Source organism: Lepus europaeus, chromosome 14 (genome assembly GCF_033115175.1).
Source record: "Lepus europaeus isolate LE1 chromosome 14, mLepTim1.pri, whole genome shotgun sequence".
In the NCBI taxonomy this organism is placed as follows: Eukaryota; Metazoa; Chordata; class Mammalia; order Lagomorpha; family Leporidae; genus Lepus; species Lepus europaeus.
This window is the reverse complement of record NC_084840.1, coordinates 1,498,005-1,523,011: the sequence shown is the minus strand read 5'-3', so window position 1 is coordinate 1,523,011 and position 25,007 is coordinate 1,498,005. Positions and strand designations below refer to the sequence as shown.

The following is a 25,007-nucleotide window of genomic DNA, read 5'->3' as shown; positions in this document are numbered from 1 at the left end:
CTGTCACGGCCATCTTGGGAGTGAATCAGCAGATGAAAGACCTCTCCCTCTCTCTCTGCCTCTAACTCTGCCTTTCAAGTAAACAAAACAAAACAAAACAAACAAAACCACTAGGCTCCACTGCTCCTAGGACAGAGACAAAATCTTCACTGGAATGCCCTACAAAACTGACAGTCTCCTAACCACACACTCCACCTGCCCTCCTCTCCTCGCCGCCCGCCCAGCCCCTGCCCCGACTCAGGCCAGCCGGCCAGCTTCTCCAGTGCACCTCCCCTCCTCAGGAAGCCCGTACAGATGAAGTACACCCACGTCACTCTCTCAAGGCACGTGCACGTTCTTCCTGGCACACATCAGACTTCCAGAATGCTCACCACCACAACCCCGCCTAGCAGGGCAGTGCCAAGCACACAGCAGGCACTCAACACTCTTCAGTGAAGACAGGACGAGGATAAGCCCCAGTCATTTAGTCTGCTGCATGGTCTCACTCAGGTGGAATGGAAAGAAGCTATCTCACAGAAGAGGAGGGCAGAAGGGCGCTTCCTGAGGAAGAGGTGGAGGCGGGGGACCAGTCACTGGGTGACAAGTCACAGACAGGAAGAGCAAGCCCTGGAGTTCTACGGCACACCAGGGTGACTACAAGCTTGGTTAACAACACGGCACTGAATATCTCAGGACAGCTATAAGGGAAGAAAATTGACCATGTGTAAGGTAATGCATGTGCTAAATACCATTTGATTGCACAATACATACATGTATCAAAATATCTCACTGTGCCCCACAGGGCTGCACAGTTACTACATATCACCTAAAAAATAAAAAGGTAAGTATATAAGCTTAAGAAACATACATTTTTATCTTTTTTTAGAAGACTTTATTTATTTACTTGAAAGCCAGAGTTAAAAAGAGCAAGAGAGAGATTTTCCCTCTGTTGGTTCACTCCCCAGATGGCCACTGTGGCCAGGGCTGGGCCAAGCTAAAGCCAGGAGCTTCTTCCAGGTCTCCCACATGGGTGGTAGGGACCCAAACACTTGGGCCATCTTCTGCTTTTCCCAGACCATTAGCAGAGAGCTGACTCAGAAGTGGAGCAGCTGGGCCACGAACCAGTGTCCATATGGGATATGCAGGCAGCAGCTTTATCTACTATGCCACAATACTGGCCCCAAGAAATTTCCTTTTTTTTTTTTTTTTTTTTTTTGACAGGTAGAGTTACATACAGTGAGAGAGAGAGAAAGGTCTTCCTTCCGTTGGTTCACCCCCCCAAACGGTCGCTACAGCCAGCACTGCGCCAATCCGAAGCCAGGAGCCAGGTGCTTATCCTGGTCTCCCATGGGGTGCAGGGCCCAAGCACTTGGGCCATCCTCCACTGCCTTCCCGGGCCATAGCAGAGAGCTGGCCTGGAAGAGGAGCAACCGGGACTAGAACCAGGCACCCATATGGGATGCCGGCGCCATGGGAGGAGGATTAACCGAATGAGCCACGGCGCTGGCCCGAGATTTCCATTTTGTTAAAAAAAACTTGACATAAAAGCTAGAGAATATTAAGGTTCTAAATTTCTACAGTAAATTTTTTAGATAATCTATTAGGTACTTTATAATTAATCGTGGATTTTAATTTCATAAAAATGTAAAGTGAATTCTTTCATGCTCCCCAGCCTTCAAAAAGCTTCATGAGAACTATCAGTATAAACACACACTACTCAATAAACAGCTACACGCAGTCCGAAACTGTCAATCACATCCAACTCCATCACTCAAACAGCCTTGCTTCACCATTCACTTTGGGGGTAACTTCCGGTGTTAAAAGAATTATTTGCAAGGCTGTTGGCTATCTGCTCTTTTTTTTTTAATTTTTTTAAAATTTTTTTGACAGGCAGAGTGGACAGTGAGAGAGAGAGACAAAGAGAAAGGTCTTCCTTATGCCGTTGGTTCACCCTCCAATGGCTGCCGCGGCCGGCGCACTGCGCTGATCCGAAGCCAGGAGCCAGGTGCTTCTCCTGGTCTCCCATGGGGTGCAGGGCCCAAGCACTTGGGCCATCCTCCACTGCACTCCCGGGCCACAGCAGAGAGCTGGCCTGGAAGAGGGGCAACCGGGACAGAATCCGGTGCCCCGACCGGGACTAGAACCCGGAGTGCCGGTGCCGCAGGTGGAGGATTAGCCTAGTGAGCTGCAGCACCGGCCTGGCTATCTGCTCTTAAAATCCCAAGGTCATACAACTTGATACACACACCACATATTCTACCACACCGATGCCACAACTTTCTCCCTCCTCCCTCCAAACCCTCCTGGAGCGCTGGTTCATGAACCACCCACAGCTCTCTGGCCAGGGACGATTACCCGGTTCTACTGGATTCAAGGACCTCTCCCTCCCTGCCTACGCTGCAAAGTTACAAAGCCTCTACTTTGTTACCACTTTAGCAACAAATTCTTCTTAGAATCATGTATCTAAGGTTTTCTCATTCCAATCAAGGTTTATTTGTGAAGACAAATATCAACAAAGATAAGAACTTTACTAATATGTAATAATTTGTCCAAGAAAAATGTAATAACAAAAGTTCAACAAAGCGTGCAAGGGTAAAGTGTCTGAAACGTCAGTCTGAGGAGCAGTGGGCTCCGTCTCTGCCGCGCTCCCCCGGGTTCTGAAAGGGGCACAGGTGACCGACTCAAACAACCTAGCTCCGCTGAAGTGACACACTAAATTCAGGAAAACAGAGCTCTGGGGACAGCTGCAATGCTCGTTTATGAATGAGGAAACCAAAGCACTGAGAGAAAATAACATGCCCATGGCCACAAAGCAGTGTCAGTTTGTTCTTTCTGATTCCAAAAGCCAAGTTGTTTCTATTTCTTTCACATTAGAATAAACAAAGTTCTATGACAAAAACTAACATAGGCTTAGCCACCTGTTTCATGCTGTCAATTAAACGACATTTAAGTCAACGAACCTAAAATAAGAACATCTTTTCATAAAAGAAAGAAACGGAAGCTGACGATATTCTCAGGAAGCGCACAGCAAGGGGCTGTCACCCTGTGACGGGGCTCAGCCGGGGCATGAGGTCCCCTCCACGCTGGGCTGGCTCTGGGGAGTGTTGTGGGTGCACAGCCGCAGCCACCACGGACACACCATCTTCCTGCCTTAGCCACACGGGCACGGGGGCGTGGCCACCAAACATGAACTGTGCTTCAACAGAAACGCTGTGTGGTTTCCTGCCCTTGAGCGAGCAGGATGAGCAGGAAGTCTGAACTCTCAGATCAAGTAGTCTTCCCACAGGAGGAATTCCCAACAATCCTGTCTTCCGAGTAGAGACGGCTTTTATTCATATGGTAAACTTGTCACAAAGGGGACAATGTTAAAAAAAACAACAGCCTCATATAATCGGAAGCAGTTAGCTCTTAGAGGCCATGTGATATTTCTGAATGAACTGATTGGCAAACTGTTTAAAACAAGGCTTGGCGTCTATTATTCACTAATTCTTTCTTTTCTGTGTCCCCAAAATAGTTATTCAGACAGGCAAGAGGATTATTTTGTTGTTTCAAAGATTTATTTTATGTATTTGAAAGCAGAGTTAGAGAGAGACAGAGATCTTCCAACTGCCAGTTCACTCCCCAGATGGCCACAGCAGCCAGAGCTGAGTCAGGCTGAAGCCAGGAGCCAGGAGCCTCTTCCGGGTCTCCCACGTGGGTGCAGGCAGAGTGGACAGTGAGAGAGACAGAGAGGAAGGGCTTCCTTTTCCGTTCCCCAATGGCGCTGCGGCCGACGCGCTGCAGCCGGCGCACCGCACAGATTCGAAGCCAGGAGCCAGGTGCTTCTCCTGGTCTCCCATGGGGTGCAGGGCCCAAGCACTTGGGCCATCCTCCACTGCACTCCCGGGCCACAGCAGAGAGCTGGCCTGGAAGAGGGGCAACCGGGACAGAATCCGGTGCCCCGACCGGGACTAGAACCCGGTGTACCGGCGCCGCAGGCGGAGGATTAGCCTAGTGAGCCACGGCGCCGGCCTAAAACAAACTTCTAAAATACTAAATATACTGTCTTAATTTATTAAATGAGAAATAAAACATTTCTATCAAGCAATAAAAGAAAAAACCATTAAGAGGCTGAATAAAATCTGAAGCATTCAGTGACAGTCACATATGTCCAAGGCTAACCATGAGACCACATAGTCATCACTTCTATAAATACATTTAATGCATTCAAAGCACTGGGTACTGCAACAGCTAACACCATAAATAGCACTCACTACTGGCGAGGGCTTTACATAAAGCAATCACTTAACCGCACAAGGCACCATCATTGTCCCCACCTCACAGTGGGGGAAGTCCAAGGAGAGAGGTTAAGAACCACGCACAAGGTCACCCTGCCAGTTAGCAGCACTGCAACGTAACAGAGTGGCGGGGTGGCCGGTGCTGCGGTGCCAGCATCCCATATGGGTGCTGGTGCCAGTCCTGTCTGCTTCACTTCCAATCCAGTCCCTGCTAATGTGCCTGGGAAAGCAAGGGAAGATGGCCCAAGTGCTTGGGCCCCTGCTCCCACGTGAGAGACCAGGAAGCAGCTCCTGGCTCCTGGCTTCAGCTTGGCCCGGCCCAACGGTTGCAGCCATTTGGGGACTGAACCAGTGATTGCAGGATCCCTCTCTCTGCGTCACTCTGCCTTTCAAATAAAAATAATTCTTGAAAGAAAAAAGAATGTAAGAAAAAAATCTGAAATGTTTGATAGTAATAACCCATAGACCTGGGGCTTTCAATGCTTAATTATTTTGTAATTTTTTTTACAATGTCAGTAGATGAAAAAAACTAAAATTTGAGTTATCTTTAACAAATAGCTTGATCCTACACAATATTTATGTAACAATGCAAAGTAACAAATGCAGGATAGGATATTCTCTCTTAAGAAAACACACTGTTGGCCGGCGCCGCGGCTCACTAGGCTAATCCTCTGCCTATGGCGCCGGCACACCGGGTTCTAGCCCGGGTCAGGGCACCGGATTCTCTCCAGATTGCCCCTCTTCCAGGCCAGCTCTCTGCTGTGGCCCGGGAAGGCAGTGGAGGATGGCTCAGGTTCTTGGGCCTTGCAACCGCATGGGAGACCAGGAGAAGCACCTGGCTCCTGGCTTTAGATCAGCACGGTGTGCCGGCCGCAGCGCGCCAGCCGCAGCGGCCATTGGAGGGTGAACCAACGGCAAAAGGAAGACCTTTCTCTCTGTCTCTCTCACTGTCCACTCTGCCTGTCAAAAAAAATAATAATAATAAAAAATTAAAAAAAGAAAAAGAAAACACACTGTAAGATTCATGGTTCAAAAACAGAAGATATTTCCAAACCAGGGACAAATAAGATTCCTTTTACATGGTTCCCAGCTCCCTTTCTCTATGATTGGAATTCAAGGAAAACAAGCCAACACACAGACTTCCAGCCAAGAAAAGGCAAATCCTTCATTTTAGAAGAGGAGGCTATTTTTTTAATTATTATTAAAGCAAGAGCCAAGGTAGATTTTGCCACTTTGTTAACTTTTTTAATTTGGTTCCATGAGTTTTTTTCATAATAAAACACGAGAACCCAGTCCTAATTGTGCTAAGCAGTAAGCAGCAGGCTGGACACCACAACACAAGCACGCGCTCATCCGCACCACACAGCATCACAGGCCCATCGGCAGCTTGGCGGCAGACCATGAATCAGGATACGTCAGTCATACTGCTGTGCTGCTGGATGGAAGTTAGAAAAGAAAACCCAGGGCAGCGCTGAAGCAGTTCTCCTCAGTTCTAATGTGTTAACAAAACCACCTGTTTGCTCTCTATGGAGCCAGACCAGTATATGAAGCAAGAATCTCCTAGCACTCCAATGTTCTGTACCCACACCTTCCCTCCACAATCTCTGATGAGCATCTACATTTAGGAAGAGCCAATTCTGACTAAGAAGGTCTTATTCTTCCAGACAGAAGAAACATGCGACAATAAAAAGCAAAGCTCATGGAGCCCGAAACACAGGACAGGCAGCCGCTGAAGGCGCTGGGGAACTGAGGGCTGTGTGGGTGGTGGGATGCCTTGCACAGCACACCAAGGAGCCCACGCTGGCCTGACAGGAAACCAGTGCTGCATGTTAAGTAAGGGAACAGCACGGTTACATCTGCATTTTCCCAAGACTACTAAAGGATGGATGTTTAAAGGTCAAAACTGGAAGTGAGGATGTGACAACACAGACGGGTGACAACAAATCTATATTCAAGAAATATGAAGAGACTTCAAAAAGTTCAAGAGAAATGGAACAAAAATATTAACACTTCATTCCTGACATAAGCTCCGCCAAATTCAGGGCACTCTTGTAAACAATCAGGTGACATCCGGCCACCCCTGGAGCACTGAGGTCCCACAGTGCTCCGTGCCACTGCTGTCTCTTAACATCACTACCTAAAGGAACACGGTGCCCCTTAAAGATTTCTTGAGATTAGGAAACAAATGAAAAAAGGAATTAAATCAGGTGGCTGCCCACGGATCTCCCACTGAAGCTCAGGAAGTGGCCTGCGGAGAGCAGTGAGTGGGCAGGAGCACGTCGCGCTGCAGGAGGGCTCTCCTGGGAGTCTCCGGGGTGTCAGCTTTGGCCGACCTTCTCCTTGGTGGGCAGGAAAGGCAACAAACCTGCTGCCATGAACTCTGCTTGCGAACGACCTGCTGTGGCTCCGCCTGGCCCACTTCCGCCTCTCGGCAGCCGCAGACCGCACTGGCACAGCCCTGTTTCAGCTCCTGTTAAGATTCTCAGAAGAAACGCTTCAGGATCATGATCCCAGTCGTCTAAAATGTCCTTCCAAAGCTCTGGGCACCGCACGCACAAGCTGAACCAGCTGAGACGTCCGTGTGTTGGCTGCTCTTCTGCTGTGCACCACTGGACCCCTCGATGAGGGCACAGACATGGTTAGTATCTTCCTTGCAAGCTGATGTGGACAGTCCACCACCACACACGGGCCTCCGGCATCTTCTTGCCCCTTCTCAAAACGAGCAGGGAGGGGCATGTCCAGTCTGCAGGCTGTACAAGGCCCACAGAATCACTGGTCTGGCATGCCCAGACAACCACAGGCGGGACTTGAAATCTGATACATCTATTGCAGGCTAATTTTAGTTGATAATTTTGTGAGGTGCGTGAATGATGCTATAAATACCCAAACGAGAAGAAACGTCCCCACCACTGCCACACTTTTCATAAAGCAACAATGATGTCACCGTCCTTCCTCCTGAATCTCATCAGAAACCTGAATCTGCTCTTGTTCCAGTCTGAGCAGAATTCATGTTGCCCTGATAGGGGCTCTTTTTCTCTTTTTTAAAAACAACGCTTTATTTACATTGTTAATCTGAAAGGCAGAGAGAGAGAGAGAACGCGGCGTGAGCACAGGGGCATCTTCCTCCCTCTTCCACCTGCGGGTTCACTCCCCCAAACTCCCACAACAGCCAGGGCCGGGCCGAGCTGAAGCCAGGAGCTCCGAACTCAACCCAGGTCTCCCACCTGGGTGGCAGGGAACCAAGCACTTGAGCCACCCCTGCTGCTCTCCAGGGCGCACGTCAGCAGGAAGCTGGAACCGAAGCAGAGCCTAGGCCTGCAATCAGGCACCCCGAGCTGGGAGGGCTCCACAGCAGTGCTAACCGCTGCACCAACCCATCACCAGCGGTTCTGTTCTCTTCACACTGAGGTCTTACCATTCTAAGTGCCACACCCCAGATCTCGTTCAAACGGGTGCTAACAGGTTAGTGTGAGTTTACTTTGGTGCAAAAATAATTTTAAAACTCATGGCAAATTTTTTTTTCGTGATATGCACTTCCCATGAACTCTGTATCTTGAAGCAGAGGAAAGATTCGCGATCACTCCCAGCTGTCAGCTTGGACAACGGGCAGACGAGAGGGTGGAGGGGTGTACACAGATGAGACAAGTGCCATGGAGAACAGGTCACCGCAGGCAGGTTACACAGAGGAGCCAGGTCACCGCAGGCAGGTTGCACAGAGGAGCCAGGTCACCGCAGGCAGGTTACACAGAGGAGCCAGGTCACCACAGGCAGGTTGCACAGAGGAGCCAGGTCACCACAGGCAGGTTACACAGAGGAGCCAGCTGATCCCTCAGAGACAGGAAGCAGTGTGGGACAGACACCTCGGCCACCACCCAATCACTGCCCATCTGGCATTCTTCCCTCTGTGCTTCGTGGGACTCCTGCTGTGGGTCCATGGGGTTGACAAGACAACACATCAAGGTGGGGGTAAAAGACCCCAGGTTTGGGCCAGCGCAGCGGGTGAAGCTACCGCCTGCAACTATGGCATCCCACATGGATGCAGGTTCATCCCACCTGGGAAAGCAGCAGAGAATGACCCAAGTCCTTGGGCCCTTGTGGCCATGTGAGAGATCCAGAAGAGGCTCCTAGCTGCAGCCTGGCCCAGCTACCTGGGGAGTGAACCAGTGGATGGAGGATCTCTCTCTCTCTCTCTCTCCCCCTCTCTCCCTCTCCCTCATCTCTCTGTAACTCTGCCTTTCAAATAAATAAAATAAATCTTAAAAAAAAAAAAAACAGTAATGGTGAACAACAAGGAAGAACAAACTGTTTGAATGTCATGAAGAGCACTCTTATTGTGAAGAGAAACTAAAATCAGAGGTAGAGATTACACATGAATTGGGTTAAGATGTCCCTCCCTCCCTTCTTCCTTCCCACTTCTCTCTAAGCATTAGTTCTCCTTACATTTTTATCATTTAACAAGTGCTTCTTCGACATCGGACCTGATGGTACATCAAGCCAACTACTGATCACGCCGACAGGCTCCAGACCCATCTACTAAACAATGTGACCCTCACTGCCTGCCAGGTCCTGCTCCACGCCTGCCTGTGATGAAATCCCTGGCCTCTCAGGAAGCAACAATGCCCGCATCTTACTGAGGAGAGGGAGCACAAGGCCACACAGCCGGAGGCAGCAGCGTGCACCCTCGCTCCAGAGGCGGCCAGAAAAGCAGGCCTTCCAATACAGCTGCCACGGCACCGGCGAGGGCGACTCCCGCGCGCCATGAAAGGCGGCAGCCCTGGCATCAAGCATGTTCGGAGCTGTCAGCACACGCCCACACACCTGAGTGCAGTGGCACTGGAAGCCTGGGCAGTACCCACACTCACGCGTGCAGCGGAGTCGATGAGCCCTGCACAGAACCAAAACACAACTCTGGCACCAGAAGCCACCTGGTCATAAATATTCAAAGCTTCATGCATAAACATAAACATACAAAGTTCTTAAATTTACTTCACTAAAGAATATTTTAAATTCCCTTGGCCACAAGATATAAATGCTGATAACAAGGTAAACATATGGCAAAGTTCTCATGAAGTCATACAGGTTAACAAATCCTTAGCATGCCCTTCCCCCATCTTGGCCAAAATCAAATACTTCAGACAGTCTGATTCTTCGATTAGTGTTCACACAATACGAATACTTTCAATATACATCTCTAAAAGGAAAAAAAAGGACAAATCCCTTGTAATTTGTATCCTACCTAATAGTACTCGATTTCAGACGCTCCTCTGACTTCAAGTTTTCGGTCCTCATCTGGGACTTACATGAAACGTTTTCTCCCACAATGACTATCTGCCAGAACATCCAATCTCACAAGGTAGAATGCTTTAAGACACTCTAGACAGAGGAGAGGGGAAAACAGGCGTTAACTCACACAAAACAGTATTTCTCTTTATTTGAAATGACAATGTGACAGGCAAAGCCAAAATAGCAAAGCCTTTTTCCTTCTTATACAGTTTCTTAGAATACACAATTTAGACATGTGTTCCACATATTTCTGGAACATTTTAGTTTTAGACTAAAGCGTTATGGGTGATACCTACAGGCTGGGCCCCAGCAGGGGCCTGCAGGACAGGGAGAGAAAGCCCTGGACAACGGAGGCAGACGCATTCCTGACAAGGGAAAGCCCGGACAGCAATTAACCCACAGTCATGGGTGGTGAGATAATGCTTACATTCTTAGGGTGAAACGCCAGGTGTTACATCTGCTCTCATTAAACACTATTTGCTCATTTCTGTGTGTACCAGATGACAGCAGACATGGTCCCTGCCATGGATTTAAACTCTGGTGTAGACAGACAGCAAGAGAGGCAATGCAAGGCCGTCTTCAAGGCAGAGTCTCGGGTCGCGCACCATCTGCGTTCAGCAATGACTAAGTCGAGCCATGGGAAAAGCCACACAAGTCCTTGGGGACTTCAATTTAATTCAAAGATTTGAGCAAAGTAAGTTAATTTATTGGCTGCTGATCATTAGAGTTATTATAATTCACACTGCTTACATTTTTCTGTGCAAGTTACTGTGCTAAATGCTGTTGTGCAGCATCCCAGGATGGGAGCACCGTGCAGTAGAGTCAGGTACCATACTGAGTAACTTCTCCACGCCCACTTTGTTAGATGATGGAGATAGCAGAAGCACCTACCTCACTGAGATGTCTGAGGATTAAATGAAGTAACACAAGTCATTAGGAGTGCTCCTTGGCAAGTAAGCCCTCCACACACGTTCGCCACATTGTTATTATCATCATCAACAGTCATTATTTCTCCTCCCAACAGTCCAGGACAATTACCCTCATTCTGTAAGTCAGGGAAGAGAAGCTAAGAGCTCACACTAATCGGTTCTAGAACAGAAACAAACTTTTTCATAATTGTAAAAATACTTCTGGAAAGGAGCTTGGTGGCTCCAAAACACGCATCCCATTGCTCTTTAGGGTCCCAGCTGGACTTCTGTGGAAAATACCGCGAGAACATAGCTCACGACAAAAGCCAAGCTCCTCAGCTTTCCAATCCCATGAACCAAAATGACTCTTAGCTCCTTGCTGTTTGGCCCCTTGGAGTCTTTACTCCTCCTGGAAACCTTCCCCTCTCCTTTTCTTGTATGACTAACCCCCTTAAGACTCAGCACGTTCTATGAGAGCACCGTGGCTGGCCAAGTCCTCCCAGGAAGCCACATCACACATCCTCACCTCCAGATATGTACACCCAGTGCCAGCTCAGAGGCTGCCAAGACACCTGATTTGGACTAAACAGTCTCTCAATAAATGGCCAATACCCTAAAAGTGAAAGCTGCTTAAATTTGACAAACAAACTGAAGAAATTTTCACCTGAGGATGAGGAACAACAAACTTCTCCTTTTGGGGGATCAATTTATTTGAGAGGCAGAGTGAGACAGGGAGGTCGCCAAACGCCCACAGTGGTAGGAGCGAGGAAAGCCAGGAAACAAGAACTGGAAATCCCGGTCTCCCGCACGGTGGCAGACTTAACCACTTCCGCTGTTGCCCAAGAACTGGGAGTGGAGTGGGGACTTGAACTCAGTACTCCAATGTCTGGGATTTGTGTATCCCAACTGCTAGGCCAAATGCACACCCTGATTCAACCCCTCAAAAAAATAACCCATTCTTTACAATAACCACTATAACCTCATGAAATAAAACACACACATAATATAAAGTATTTAAAACATGCTTTTAAAGAATGAATACCTTACAGGCAACAAAGAAAAATAAAAGCAGTTTTTTTTTTTTTTATTTGACAGAGTGAGAGAGAAAGGTCATCCTTCCGTTGGTTCACCCCCCAGATGGCCGCTACAGTGGAGCTATGCTGATCTAAAGCCAGGAGCCAGGTGCTTCTTCCTGGTCTCCCATGCAGTGCAGGGGCCCAAGCACTTGGGCCATCCTCCACTGCCTTCCCCGGCCACAGCAGAGAGCTGGACTGGAAGAGGAGCAACCGGGACTAGAACCGGTGCCCATATGGGATGCTGGCACTGCAGGCAGAGGATTAACCAAGTGAGCCACGCGCTGGCCCCAAAGCAGTTTTTAATAAAATGAGCATCTCAATATATAAATGGTCAGAAGGGAGGCTGGCACTGTGGCATGGCAGGCAATGCCGTCACCTGCAAGTGTATGCATGCCAATATAGGTGCTGGTTCAAGTACCATCTACTCTACTTCTGATCCAGCTCCCTGCTAATGGCCTGGGGTAAGCAGGGGAAGATGGCCAAAGGGAATGGTCCCCTGCCACCTATGTGGGAGACCAGGATGAAGCTCCTGGTTCCCAGCTTTGGCCTGGCCTAACCTTGGCCATTGCAGCCATCTGGAGAGTGAGCAAACAGATGGAAGATTTCTCTTCTCTTCTCTCTCTCTCTCGCTTTATCTCTATAACTCTGACTTTCAAATAAGTAAATAAACCTTTTTTATAAAATAGTGGTGGTGGGGCAGCACTGAGGTGCAACCGGTTAAAGCCCCTACCTGAAGTGCCGCATCCCGTGTGAGTACCAGTTCTAGTCCTGGATGCTCCTCTTCCAATCCAGCTCTCTGCTGTGGCCTGGAAAAGCAGAAGATGGCCCAAGTCTTTGGCCCCTGCACCTGCGTGGGAGATCCTGAAGAAGCTCCTGGTTCCTAGCTTAGGATCGGCTCAGCTCCGGCCGCTGTGGCCATTCGGGGAGTGAACCAATGGATGGAAGTCTCTCTCTCTCTCTCTCTCTCTCTCCCCCCCCCCCTCACCTCTCTACAACTCTGCCTTTCAAATAAATGAAACAAATATTTTTTTAAAAAAGCAAAAATTCATAAACATTATTAAAAAAGAAAGAAATGAATAATCAAGCCATTAAGAGACCAGGGGAAACTTCAAATGAGTGCTACTCAGTGAAAGAAGCCATTCTGAAACGGCCGCACCCTGAATGATTCCAACTATCAAGACCCCGGGAAAGCCAGAGCTATGCAGACAGGAAGAGACCACCCAGCTGCTTTCCCAGGCACATCAGCAGGGAGCTAGATCGTAAGTGGAGCAGCCCCAGCACCCATACAGGGTGCTGGCACTGCAGGTGGCGGTTCTACCCACTATGCCACAGCGCCAGCCCTGATGTATCAAACTGAAAATGCATTTAGCAAGGGCAGTTTCGTGGTACAGTGGGTTAAGCCGTGGCTTGGGGGCACCCACGTGCCGTATCAGAGTGCCTGGGATTGAATCCCACCTCCTTTCCCATCCACTTTGCTGCTAATCCACACCCTGGGAGGCAGCAGCTGATGGCTCAAGTCCTTGGGTGGCTGCCACTCCCGTGGGAGACCCAGCTGAAGTTCCTGGCTGCTGGCTTCCAGTTGGCCCAGTCCCACATGAGGGCAGTAAACCGACAGATGGGAAGACTTCTATTTGTCTCTTCCTCCTCTCTCTGTCACTCTGCCTTTCAAATAAACAAACTTTAAAAGGAGAGGGACAGGAGCTGATGCTGTGGCACAGCGGGTAAAAGCCACCACCCGCCGTGCAGGTGTCCTATTTGGGTGCCAGTTCGAGTCCCGGTTGCTCCACTTCCCATCCAGCTCTCTGCTGTGGCCTGGGAAAGCAGAAGATGGCCCAAGACCCTAGGCCCCTGCACCCACGAGGGAGACCCAGAAGAAGCTCCTGGCTCCTGGCTTCGGATTGGTGCAGCTCTGGCCTTTGTGGCCAATTGGGGAGTGAACCAGCAGATGGAAGATCTCTCTGTCTCTCTGCCTTTCCTTGTCTGTGTAACTCTACTTTTAAAATAAGTAAATCTTTTTAAAAAAAAAAAAAAAAAAAGAAAGAAAGAAAAGGAGGACAGCAGCACCGCTGCCACTTGGAATGCCAGCATCCCGCACTAGAGTCCTAGCTGCTCTGCTTCCAGTCCAGACCCTGCCAGTGGCCTGGGAAGCAGCAGCGGATGGCCCAAGTACTGGACCTCTGCCACCCACTTGGGAGATCTGATAGGCTGTCCAGGCTCCTTGTGGCCATTTGGGGAGTGAAACCAACAAGTGAGAAATCTCGGTATCTCTCTCTCTCCCCTTCTCTGTCACTCTGCCTTTCAAATAAGTAAGTAAATCTTAAAAACAAAACCCAAAAACTGCGTGAACACTCCTAAGCTACCTAAAGCTCAGCAACACAGCTCCATGGGGAGCTGGCAGATGCTTCCCCTTGCGAGCAGGTACAGGGCTGACTGGGGGTTGCGCCTGCTGCTGCTGGCTAGGAGCAGAGACAGGACCGGACCTCACAGCGCCAGCGCGCGAAGAGATCCACAGTCAACATTCCAAGGACGGTTCCCCAGAATGCACGTAAGGCCAGCGAGCTCTCTGCAAGAGGGAGACTACCGAGTGCTGCATGACACGATGATGCTGGTGGACTCACGTCGACACACATCTGTGCAAACCTCTGTACCTGCAACCCCCGAGAACCCCAATGTGAACTATGGCCTCTGGGTGATCACCGTGTCGGTGTGGGTTCAACAACTATGACAAATGTGCCACTGTAAGGGGTGCTGGCAATGAAGGGGACTACGCATTTGCTGTGGCAGGGGGTACACTGAAAACGTCTTCACCGTCATCTTAATGTCGCTGTGCACCTACAACTGCTCTGAAAAAATTTTAGAAAAAAAAAGTATCTAAGTAAATAACAAAAGAAAAAAAAATGGGGTGGGGAGTTGTTAACAGCTTATGGCAAATTACAGGGAAGAAAAATAGATTAAAAATGACTGAATGGTCCTTTATATAATAATGTAAAAACACCATATAAATTTAGATTAAAAGAAATCAAAGTTTTCTTCTAATAACTTCCTAATTAAGGGTATGCAAAAACACAGGAAATGGACATGGACAAATTAACTCAGCTAGCAACAATATTTAAAATACTGTTTGATTTAACTAATAGTCTAAGTTATTATGGTACAAATAGTATATTCTCTACTTCTATGTGGTCTCTGATACTTAAAAATAAAGGATTTATAAAAGTCAAATCTGATTTTTCCAAAGACCCAGGCTTAGCCCATACTTTGGATGACAGTTTTACCTAGAGTTCTTTTCTTATTTTCTATCTGCCTGTGAAAAGGATCCTGAATTAGAACCGAATAACTGAGCACATTAGACCTGAGGCAGGCACACAGAGCCGTCTGTACATTATATTTTACCCCTGGTCTCCCGACGAAGCACACACTTCCAGGTCTGCACGCCTGTAACCCCCTTCACACCCACCCTGGGCACTGACACACACCTGCCTTTGGCAAAGCTGACGCAGACCTGACAAGCACTTGTGCACTGGGCTTCTGCTTTGTGCCTATCACCACAGGGTGAAGCCGACGATCGGGGAACACGTGAAGAGATGCCCAGTTTTCCTGACCATCACAGCCCTCCCAGCTGAGGTCCTGAACTGGGACCAAGCAGGTCAGATCCCACTCGACCTAGACAGTCAGAGATGGGAGACCTCTGGAGGCTCTGAGCAAAGATGGGACATGACCTAACTTACATTTCAACAGGTCTGCCCATTGCTCGTAGCCTAAAGTGACTGGCTTACCAGTTAGAGGCAACAGAGATGGCAAAATCTGATCAGACCCAGTTTAATTACATTTGACAACAGAATGAATGCTGACTCAAACACGGGGAGGAGAAAAGATGTTTCCGTGGTTTTCAGCCCAAGAAGCTAGAACAGTAGGTCTGCTGCTTACTCACATGGGGACGGCCACCAACGTGGGCTCTGTACAAAGAGACCGTCTTGGGCACCAGTGTTCTGCATTTGGTATTATACAAGCATTTGCTAGTGTTTTTTGTAATGATAAGTTTGAGATTACTATGAGACGTCCAAGAGAATGCAACCGGCAGTCTGTTACAGAGTCCTGGAGCACAGCATCCAGTGGGAGTCACCGGCACACCGACAGCGCTCAGAGCCAGAGAGAAGACAAGATTTCCAAAGCAGGGAGTGGACGAGCACAAAGTCCGAGAAACTCCAATACCCGGAGGCGAGACTGAGAAGGGGAAGGACAGACCGAGCAGCACCCCAAGAAGCAGGAGGTGGATCGGTTGAACGGGGTGTCGCTGTCGTCACTGCATCAAGTGGACAGAGGCCTGAACTGACACCTGGTCCGCGTGGGCCTGTCCCTGAGGGTCTCATGAGACTCTTCCCATCAGAGAGGGGGTCAGCAGGTGGACTAACTCCAGCAGCGGATTGGGGAGGAACTGAGTATACACAACGTGGTCCACAGGAACAATGGCAGGAGCTGGAGGGCAAACTGACTGCATTGACAACAAAGAGCCTATCGGGACAAAGAAGGGAGGCAGCAGGGCCTCATGGAGGCCCTGAAATTAGGGACGATCTCCATTATCTTGCTTTTCCCAGGGCGCAGGCTGGAGGACTCCAGCTTCCTTCGTTCACTCCAGAAAGTGCGCTCCTCTGGTGGGGCAGCTGGGCGCTGCACCTGGACCAGGCCCTTCCTCCTGGCTTCCTTTCTCCTCTAACCATTTTCTTTCAGTTTCAGAAAAGGTCTCAGCTCCTACAGCACTTAGTGCTCAACAGGCACTTTATTCTCTTGGCAAAAATCTTGCCTTTTATTTACAACGCTGACTGCACGCTGGGTAACACTGTGCACTCTTCCAGTTCTCAGGGTAAGATGTGTGGGACATTCCTTTTTTTAAAATGTACTTTATTTTCATTTTATTTGAAAAGCAGAATGACAAAGAGATACAGAAAGACCTTCCATCTGTGGGCTTACCACCCGAATACCTACAACAGCCAGGGTTAGGCCAGACCAAAGCCAAGAGTATGGAACTCCATCCAGGTCTCCCATGGTGGCAGGGACCAAGCACCTGAGCCATCACGGCTGCCTCCCAAGTCTAGAGCACTTGGTCCGGACCCTAGTGCTTATCATTTCTTCCAAGCTCGCCTCTTGAAGAGCACGAAGCCCATCTCAGCCCCTCTCCCCAACCCTGAAGAACTCTCCCTCCCCTGGCCCCAGCATCTCATTCCCATCTCATTATATTTTTTTCTCTTTCTCTTCAACACAGTGCAGAAAAATACCTATTTTAGAAACGTTTGATTACTAAGACAACTGCCAGGTAACACAGGTTTACTTTGTTTTCTCACATAGATTATACAGGGAAATAAATACAAAGAGAATTCAATAGTAACTTCAGACTAGTCCTCTAAATCATCGCTACAAGTAATTTTTCTTTGGTTTGGGACCAAAACTAATGATCATAAACAGTTCCTAATGCATGATTTTACAAAGGAGGAAAGGGAGACAATCTCCATGCTACATAACTGTGTTAAGTGTCATCTAAGACATAAATGCCCTTCCATCCCCTTTCTCTCTCTCTCCCTCTGTCTGTAACTCTACCTCTTGAGTAAATAAATGAATTTTTTTTAAAAAAGCACACAATGGCCTTTTAATGAAATAGTTGAAATATAATGATAAAAGACAAAAATCTCAAAAGCAGGCAGGGAAAACGACACTAGAGGAGTAATAAAGACAGGAGTGATAGGGCTGGCACTGTGGTACAGTAGGTTAATCCTCTGCTTGTGGTGCCAGCATCCCATATGGGCGCCAGTTCTAGTTCCGGCTGCTCCACTTCCAATCTAGCTCTCTGTTATGGCCTGGGAAAACAGTAGAAGATGGCCCAAATACTTGGGCCCCTGCACCCACAGGGGAAAACCAGAAGACGCTCTTGGCTCCTGGCTTCAGATTGGCGCAGCTCCGGCTGTTGCGGCCGTCTGGGGAGTGAAGCAAGGGAAGGAAGATCTCTCTCTCTCTCTCTCTCTGACTCTCCCTCTCACTGTCTGTAACTCTACCTCTCAAATAAATAAAATTTAAAAAAAAAAAAAAAAGACAGCACTCGTGGCTGAACTTTTTTTTAATGTTATTTATTTTCACATACTTGAAGGCAGAGGGAGAGATGAAGAGATGGGGAGAGAGAGATATTCCACTAGTCGGTTCACTTTTTTTCCTTGTTTTAAAATTTATTTAAATTTTAATAGACTGTTTCAAGCAAAAGACAATACTACATTTTGCAGGCTAACCGGCCACTGTGGAACAGCAGGTTATGTTGCTGCTTGCAATGCCAGCACCCCGTATCTGAGCACCAGTTCCCATCTCAGCTGCTCCGCTTCCAATTCAGCTTCCTGCTCAAGTGCCTGGGAAAGCAGCAGGAGACAGCCCAAATGCTTGAGCAACTGCCACTCACACAGAAGTTCCAGAACCCACCCACCTTCCTCCACCCACTATCATCATGGCACCCTTCAACAGGCAAGGGTTCAGCCAACAGCAACTTTCGGTGAACAGGCAAGAAATGCAACAGAGCTCCTGATGGGAACCAGTCCCATGACCCCATAGGTGACATCTAAGGACACACACAAGTCCTTTCTCTGAAATGCACTGTATCTGCAGATATCATTTCTAGATCGCTTATGATGTCTAGTGCAATATAGATTTTATGCAAGTAGTCTGTTACAAGATGCCATTTAGGGAAAAATGACAAGGAAGTCTGTACATATACAGTACATGCAGATTTTTAAAAACATTTTCAACCAGGCTGGCATCCCATATGGGCACTGGTTCAAGTCCCAGCTGCTCCACTTTTGATATAGCTCCCAGTTAATGTGCCTGGGAAAGCAACAGAAGAAGGCCCTAGTGCTTGGGCTCCTGCCACCCATGTGGGAGAAAGGCCCAGTCCTAATTGTTGTAACCATTTAGGGAATGAATCAACAGATGCAAGATTCCACAAACCCCCCCCCCCCATAATTCTGCCTCTCAGATAAATTTTAAGAATAAATAAAAATGGCCGGCGCCGTGGCTTAACAGGCTAATCCTCCGCCTTGTGGCACCAGCACACCGGGTTCTACTCCCGGTTGGGGCGCCGGATTCTATCCTGGTTGCCCCTCTTCCAGGCCAGCTCTCTGCTATGGCCCGGGAAGGCAGTGGAGGATGGCCCAAGTCCTTGGGCCCTGCACCCGCATGGGAGACCGGGAGAAGCACCTGGCTCCTGGCTTCGGATCAGCGAGATGCGCCATCCGCGGCGGCCATTGGAGGGTGAACCAATGGCAAAAAGGAAGACCTTTCTCTCTGTCTCTCACTATCCACTCTGCCTGTCAAAAAAATAAAAAAAAAAAAATTTAAAAAAAAATCTTATTTCTAAAAAATAAATAAATAAATAAAAGAAAGGGACGGCGCTGTGGTGCAGCGCAGCATGTTAACGCCCTGGCCCGAAGCGCCAGAATCCCATACGGGTGCCGGTTTGAGACCCAGCTGCTCCTTTTCCAATCCAGATCTCTGCTATGGCCTGGGAAAGCAGAAGAAAGTAGAAAGTAGAAGATGGCCCAAGTCCTTGGGTCCCCTGTACCCACGTGGGAGACCTGGAAGAATTTCCTGGCTCCTGGCTTCACATTGGTGCAGCTCCGGCTGTTGCCGCCATCTCAAGAGTGAACCAGTGGATGGAGACCTACCCCCGCCCCGCCTCTCCTCTCTCTAACTCTGACTTTCAAATAATAAATAAATCTTTAAAAAATAAATAAAAACAGTATTTTCAATCCACATTTTACTGACTACATGGATGCTAAATCCACAGAGTACGAGCGGCCCAATGGATGCTAAGTGAAAACCCTTGCTGTCGGGCTCTCAGGAAAACGGCGCTGACTTCTGCTAAGGTCCTGGCACATGACTCTGGCTTCCCATCCTGCTCCCGCTGGCACTGCAGCAAAGTGTCTCTCATTCGCTGTGTATCTCTGGGACACAGTCTGTCACGTGAAAGAATCCTTGCACAATGACTCTCAAGTCTATACGCTCTCTGGTTGGTATTCTTTGAGGCCTAGCATTTGAATTTCCTGTCCTATTTTTAAGACACCCCCCCACACACACACACACATACCCTAACCTGATGCCCAAGACAGAACCTGTTTCTTATTACAGGTTTACCAGCTTCCCTTGCAGTTAAGAGCACAGACACAAGATTCAGATGCAATCACTAACCTACCAACCCCGTACTTACGCAGGGGCAACTGAGAAGAAACAGGGGCTGGGGCTAACCTGTCCTGAACAGGGGAAGCAACTGGCACCAACTCCCACAGCAGAGGGCTGGTGTCGGCTGAGTGCTCTCTGGGTTCTGGGTTACAGGGTTCTGCAGTGTCCCCACAGGCTGACATCTGAGGTGTGATCTGAGATGCTGCTCCAGGCTGGATGGCTGCTGTGGAAGGTAGAATGGCCCCCCAAAGATGGCCACAGCCTGACCCCCAGCACCTCTGAGGAATGTTTCAGGCATGATTAAGGACTTTGAGAAGGGGAGGTTTTTCTGGATTCTCCAAGTAGGGCACTGTCATCACAGGGATACTGACACACCAGAGGCAGGCAGGATGTCGGGGAAGACGGGGTGGGAACAGCTGCGAGCCGGGAGGAGTGCAGCCCCAAGAAATGGAAAAGGCAAGGTAGAGGATTCTCCCCCAGAAACCCCAGATGTTAGCCCAGTGGGGTCCACTTCAAACTTCTGGTAACCATGTTGTTGGTGAGCTGTCACCGTGACAACAAGAAATTAACAGACTTGAGCCTAGGTCTCCAACCTTTTCAGCTCAAAGGAGCTAGAGCCCTTTCCACTTCTCAGAGCTGAGGGAAGCGAACTCCTAGGCCCCATCCTCCCATGGTACACCTAGAGTGGAGGAGCACTGGAGCACTTCTTAATGACAATGGTACAGCTTGTTTCTGGCTCAGGGTGCTCAGTCTCGTTTACATCAGAATAAGACTAAGCTGTATCAATTATTCCGACAGTCATGCCATCCAAAAATCAGCAGTACCATCTCACGCATCACTGGCTGGAATGGACCTCACGTCAGATAGTTCAAGGCACAGATACTGGCACAGTGGTTTCAGGGCTGCCTGTGACAACGGCGCACCAGCATCCTCCCACATCAGAGCGCCAGGTCAAGTCCTGATTGCTCTGCTTCTGATCCAGCTTCCTGTTAATGTGCCTGGCAAGGCAGCAGAGGAAGGCTATTCGGGAGATCTGGATGGAATTCCTGGCTCCTGCTTCAGCCGGGCCCAGCTCCGGCCACCGTGGCCATCTGGGGAGTGAGCCAGCAGATGGAAGACTTCTCTCCTTCTCTCGCTCTGTAACCCTGCTTTAAAAAAATAAAACAAGCAATCTCTGTATAAAATGATCATTCCTTGCGGCTACTCTATACAAGCCTCAGTGTCAGAAATGAAACCACCAAAGGCGCAGACTGCAGAGACAGAAGCTAACCCACGGCAGGGGTCAAAGGTCATCACCAAGGAACTTGCTTTCAAGGACCGGAGGAGCAGGTTAACTTCTACCCAACACTGCCATCTCATATGGGAACCAATTCTGGTTTTTGCTGCTCCACTTTCCATCCAGCTCCCTGATAATGTGTCTGGGAAAGCAGTCAACATGGATCAAGCGCTTGGGCCCCTGAACCCACATGGGAGATCCAGATGAAGCTCCTGGCTCCAGCCTGGCCATTACAGCCATTTGAGGCTTAAAAGAGCAGATGGAAGATTCTCTCTCTCTCTCTCTATCTCTCCCCCTCCCTCTCTAACCCCATCTTTCAAAAAATAAATAAATCTAGGGGCTGGCTCTGTGGTGTAGCGGGTAAAAGCCACCACCTGCGGTGCCAGCATCCTATATGGGCGCCGTTTCAAGTTCCAGCTGCTCCACTTCCCATCCAGCTCTCTGCTATGGGCCTGGAAAAGCAGCAGAAGATGGCCCAAATCCTTGGGCCCCTGCACCTGTGTGGGAGACCCGGAAGAAGCTTCTGGCTCCTGGCTTCAGACTGGCACAGCTCTGGCTGTTATGGCCAACTGGGGAGTGAACCAGTAGATGGAAAACCTCTTTCTCTCTGACTCTCCTCCCTCTGTGTAACTCTTTCAAATAAATAAATAAAAATCTTAAAAATAAATAATCTATGTTTAAAAAAAGGAAAAAAAGAAACCTTCCAAACAGCCAGGTCAAAATGATTCCTTTTTTTTTTTTTTTTTGGGACAGGCAGAGTGGACAGTGAGAGAGAGAGACAGAGAGAAAGGTCTTCCTTTGCCGTTGGTTCACCCTCCAATGGCCACCACGGCTGGCACGCTGCTGCCAGCGCACCGCGCTGATCCGAAAGCAGGAGCGAGGTGCTTCTCCTGGTCTCCCATGGGGTGCAGGGCCCAAGCACTTGGGCCATCCTCCACTGCATTCCCGGGCCACAGCAGAGGGCTGGCCTGGAAGAGGGGCAACCGGGATAGAATCTGGTGCCCCGACCGGGACTAAAACCCGGTGTGCCGGCGCCGCAAGGTGGAAGAATAGCCTATTGAGCCGCGGTGCCGGCCCAAAATGATTCCTTAAACCATTACTCGTAAAACCGCAAAATCAATGCCCACAGAGTTAAAAGGTATCAACTGAGATCAACAGTCTCACTAAGATTTACACTAAACAGTGCACCGCTAAGATGCTGGCAGCGCATTCTGCACACAACTCCCAACACAGCAGAGCCAGGTGAACCCTCCACGGAGAACAGTTCCTTCCTCACATCGAACACAGGAGAAGCACTCACGGTGACACACTCCTGAGAGCTGTCGTCCCTTGCAGCTTCACATCGGCCAGACAAGGGCCTGTCTCGGGATGAAGCACCAGCAGAGCTCACAGAGAGGCAGGACTGAGGGCCACGGTGTTATCTGCCATTCCTGTCCCAAAGCACCCAAAACCCTGAGTGACAGGACTCCTACAGATCACAGCTGAGTTTATGCTAATGACGAGATTTCGGCTGGGGCCCTTCTATAGCTTCAGGAGGGGCTGGTCGGCAGAAAGACCCAGGGATTAGACTGAGACACTTCAGCCCCACCACTGACTTTAGGGAACGTGCCAAGATACCAGGCCACGCCCTGTCCACTTCCCACCGGTACCCTTTACTGTACCTGTATAATAAACTGGGAAACCCAAAGTGCCTCCCGGAGCTCTGTGAGCCATCCCAGCAGACTACTGACCCGAAGGACCCAGGCTGTGGGAACGCTAACACACAGGGCCAGTCAGCCAAGAGGTCCTGGTGACAGCCACTACGTGTGACTGGCATCCGCAGAGAGGCAGTCCTGCTGGCTCGGACACTCAGAGCCCTGCTGCCCAAGAACTCTTGGTGTGTGGGGACGATGCCCACACGTCTGATCGCAGAGGCTCTGCGCTGGTCACCACGCCACGAGCTCGGTATCAGGTGACAGCATTTTCAAACTTACTTCGTAATACCAAGCTGAAATTCCCAGACTCCACACTGCTCTCGCACATGGAATCTGGGGATCTGAAACAAGGAGCACAAACACACGCCCCGTGCCCACATCTGACTCGAAGCCCACGACACTCTGCATGTCTTACCCACAGAAGCACCGCTTCGAAGGGCACTCGCAGGCCACCCGCCACCTCAGCCCAATCCACCCCTCTTCCAGCTCGCTCCGCAGTCTTCCTTTGGCTCTGCCACTCCTCGTCTAAACACAGGTGCCACGTTGCTCGGGCTGCAAGTCCATCACCTGTCACCTCACCACCTCCCGTCCACACACACCCTTCCTGGCAGCACCTGGCTGACAATGCTCCTGTCTCAGAAAACAAATTAATTCTCGAGCTGAAATAACCTTACAGAGAGAAGCATCTTCTAAGGCTCATGAGAATCATTTTTTCTCCCTTAAGATGGTTTTTAACATCCACAATGGCATCCTCATATTTCAATTTCTGCAAAACCAATCTAAATAAACTGTTACAACATGTTCTATTCCTAGTTCCAAGAAAACCAAAAAGAAAATGACCAGAAGTTATATGCACCTGTATGCAAACATTACCTGCTCAGTAATCCTATCATAGTTGCAGAACTTATTATATGTACACATATACATATATATGTTCCAATAAAGTAAAAAAAAAAAAAAACCCACACTAAAGCTACTAGGACAGCTACCCTGTAATAATACGACTTTTCATATACATTATGATGCTACCACTGCCCCATAAGTAGGATACGTTTTCAGACATAAAGTAATACACTAGTACTGCTACTACTAACAATAACTCCATTTATTGGTTTATTTTACCGAGTAGGTACTACACTAGAGCAACAACAAAAACTCTTACCTCAAATCCTAGGAAACATTTATCTCTTATACCACTGAGAAAACTGGAAACAAGAAGGCTAGTTTGCTCACCCAGCATAACAACCTAGAGCTATGAAAAAGTAAAGGCCTTACTGCTTTTTTAAGATTTATCTATTTATTTGAAAATCAGGGGGTCAGCACTGTGGTGCAGCAGGTTAAAGCCCAAAGCGCCGGCATCCCATATGCGTGCCAGTTCGAGTCCTAGCTGATCCTCTTCCGATCCAGCTCTCTGCTATGGCCTGGGAAAGCAATAGAAGATGGCCCAAGTGCTTGGGCTCCTGCACCCATGTGAGAGACCCAGAAGAAGCTCCTGGCTCCTGGCTTTCAACTGACACAGCTCCGGCTGTTGTGGCCATCTGGGGAGTGAACCAGCAGATGGAGGATCTCTCTTTCTCTGTGTCTCTATCTCTCTCTGTAACTCTTTCAAATAAATAAAATAAATCTTTTAAAAAAAGAAGAAGAAAATCAGAGTTACAGAGAAAGAGAAAGAAGGAGGAAGATCTTCCATCTGCTGGTTCACCCCCTCCAGGTGGCTGTAAGTCAGGTGCCAGGTGCCAGGAACTCTACCAGGGTCTCCCACAAGAGTGCAGGGCCCAAACACTTGGAACATCCTCCACTGCCCTCCCAGGCCATAGCAGGGAGCCAGACAGGAAGAGAAGCAGCTGGGACATGAACTGGTGCTCATATGGGATGCCGGCGTCACATGCTTTACATGCTACACCACAGTGCTGGCCCAACAAAGGCCTCGCTGCTAACCCAGGTAACTTTCAGATTAGCCGTGGCCAGCGCTCTCATCTGGAGTATCATGCTACACTTTCTGGTGACAGCTCCACCACTGAAATAAAGCAAATGACCAGAGACAGCAGCTTTCCATGTAAGAATTAATCTGAACACAACAAGGAAGGCAGAAGTGAGAAATGTACCAAATTCAAGTAGAACTTACAAGTAGATATACAGAGAGAGCAACAAAGAAACATGAAAACTAAACAAGGTCAGAGCAAAAGTCGTAACAAATACTAGAAATCTGAAATATCTTCATACGTTCTTTGAATTCATAATCAGCAGAAACATGCTAAGGTTCCACCACCAGGGTATTTTGAAAAGCTGTGGCCCAAAGGGCTAAG

The 25,007-nt window shown here is 48.8% G+C and overlaps 1 protein-coding gene across 8 annotated transcripts in view; it reads right to left on the bottom strand.

Annotated features, from left to right (window-relative positions):
* Positions 1-25,007, bottom strand: part of SMG7 (SMG7 nonsense mediated mRNA decay factor) — a 76,757-nt gene that overhangs the window by 37,655 nt on the left and 14,095 nt on the right. For 4 of the 8 annotated variants that reach the window (XM_062211477.1, XM_062211482.1, XM_062211485.1 and 1 more), the window contains exon 2: positions 9,493-9,629. The exons of 2 other annotated variants lie outside the window; for them this stretch is intronic. In XM_062211477.1, the coding sequence (XP_062067461.1) occupies positions 9,493-9,596 (104 nt within the window). In that variant the 5' untranslated portion in view covers positions 9,597-9,629. Of the gene's footprint in view, positions 1-9,492; positions 9,630-10,430; positions 10,585-12,253; positions 12,330-25,007 lie in introns of all 8 variants that reach the window. 2 more of the 8 variants (XM_062211478.1, XM_062211479.1) reach the window with 2 other exon arrangements.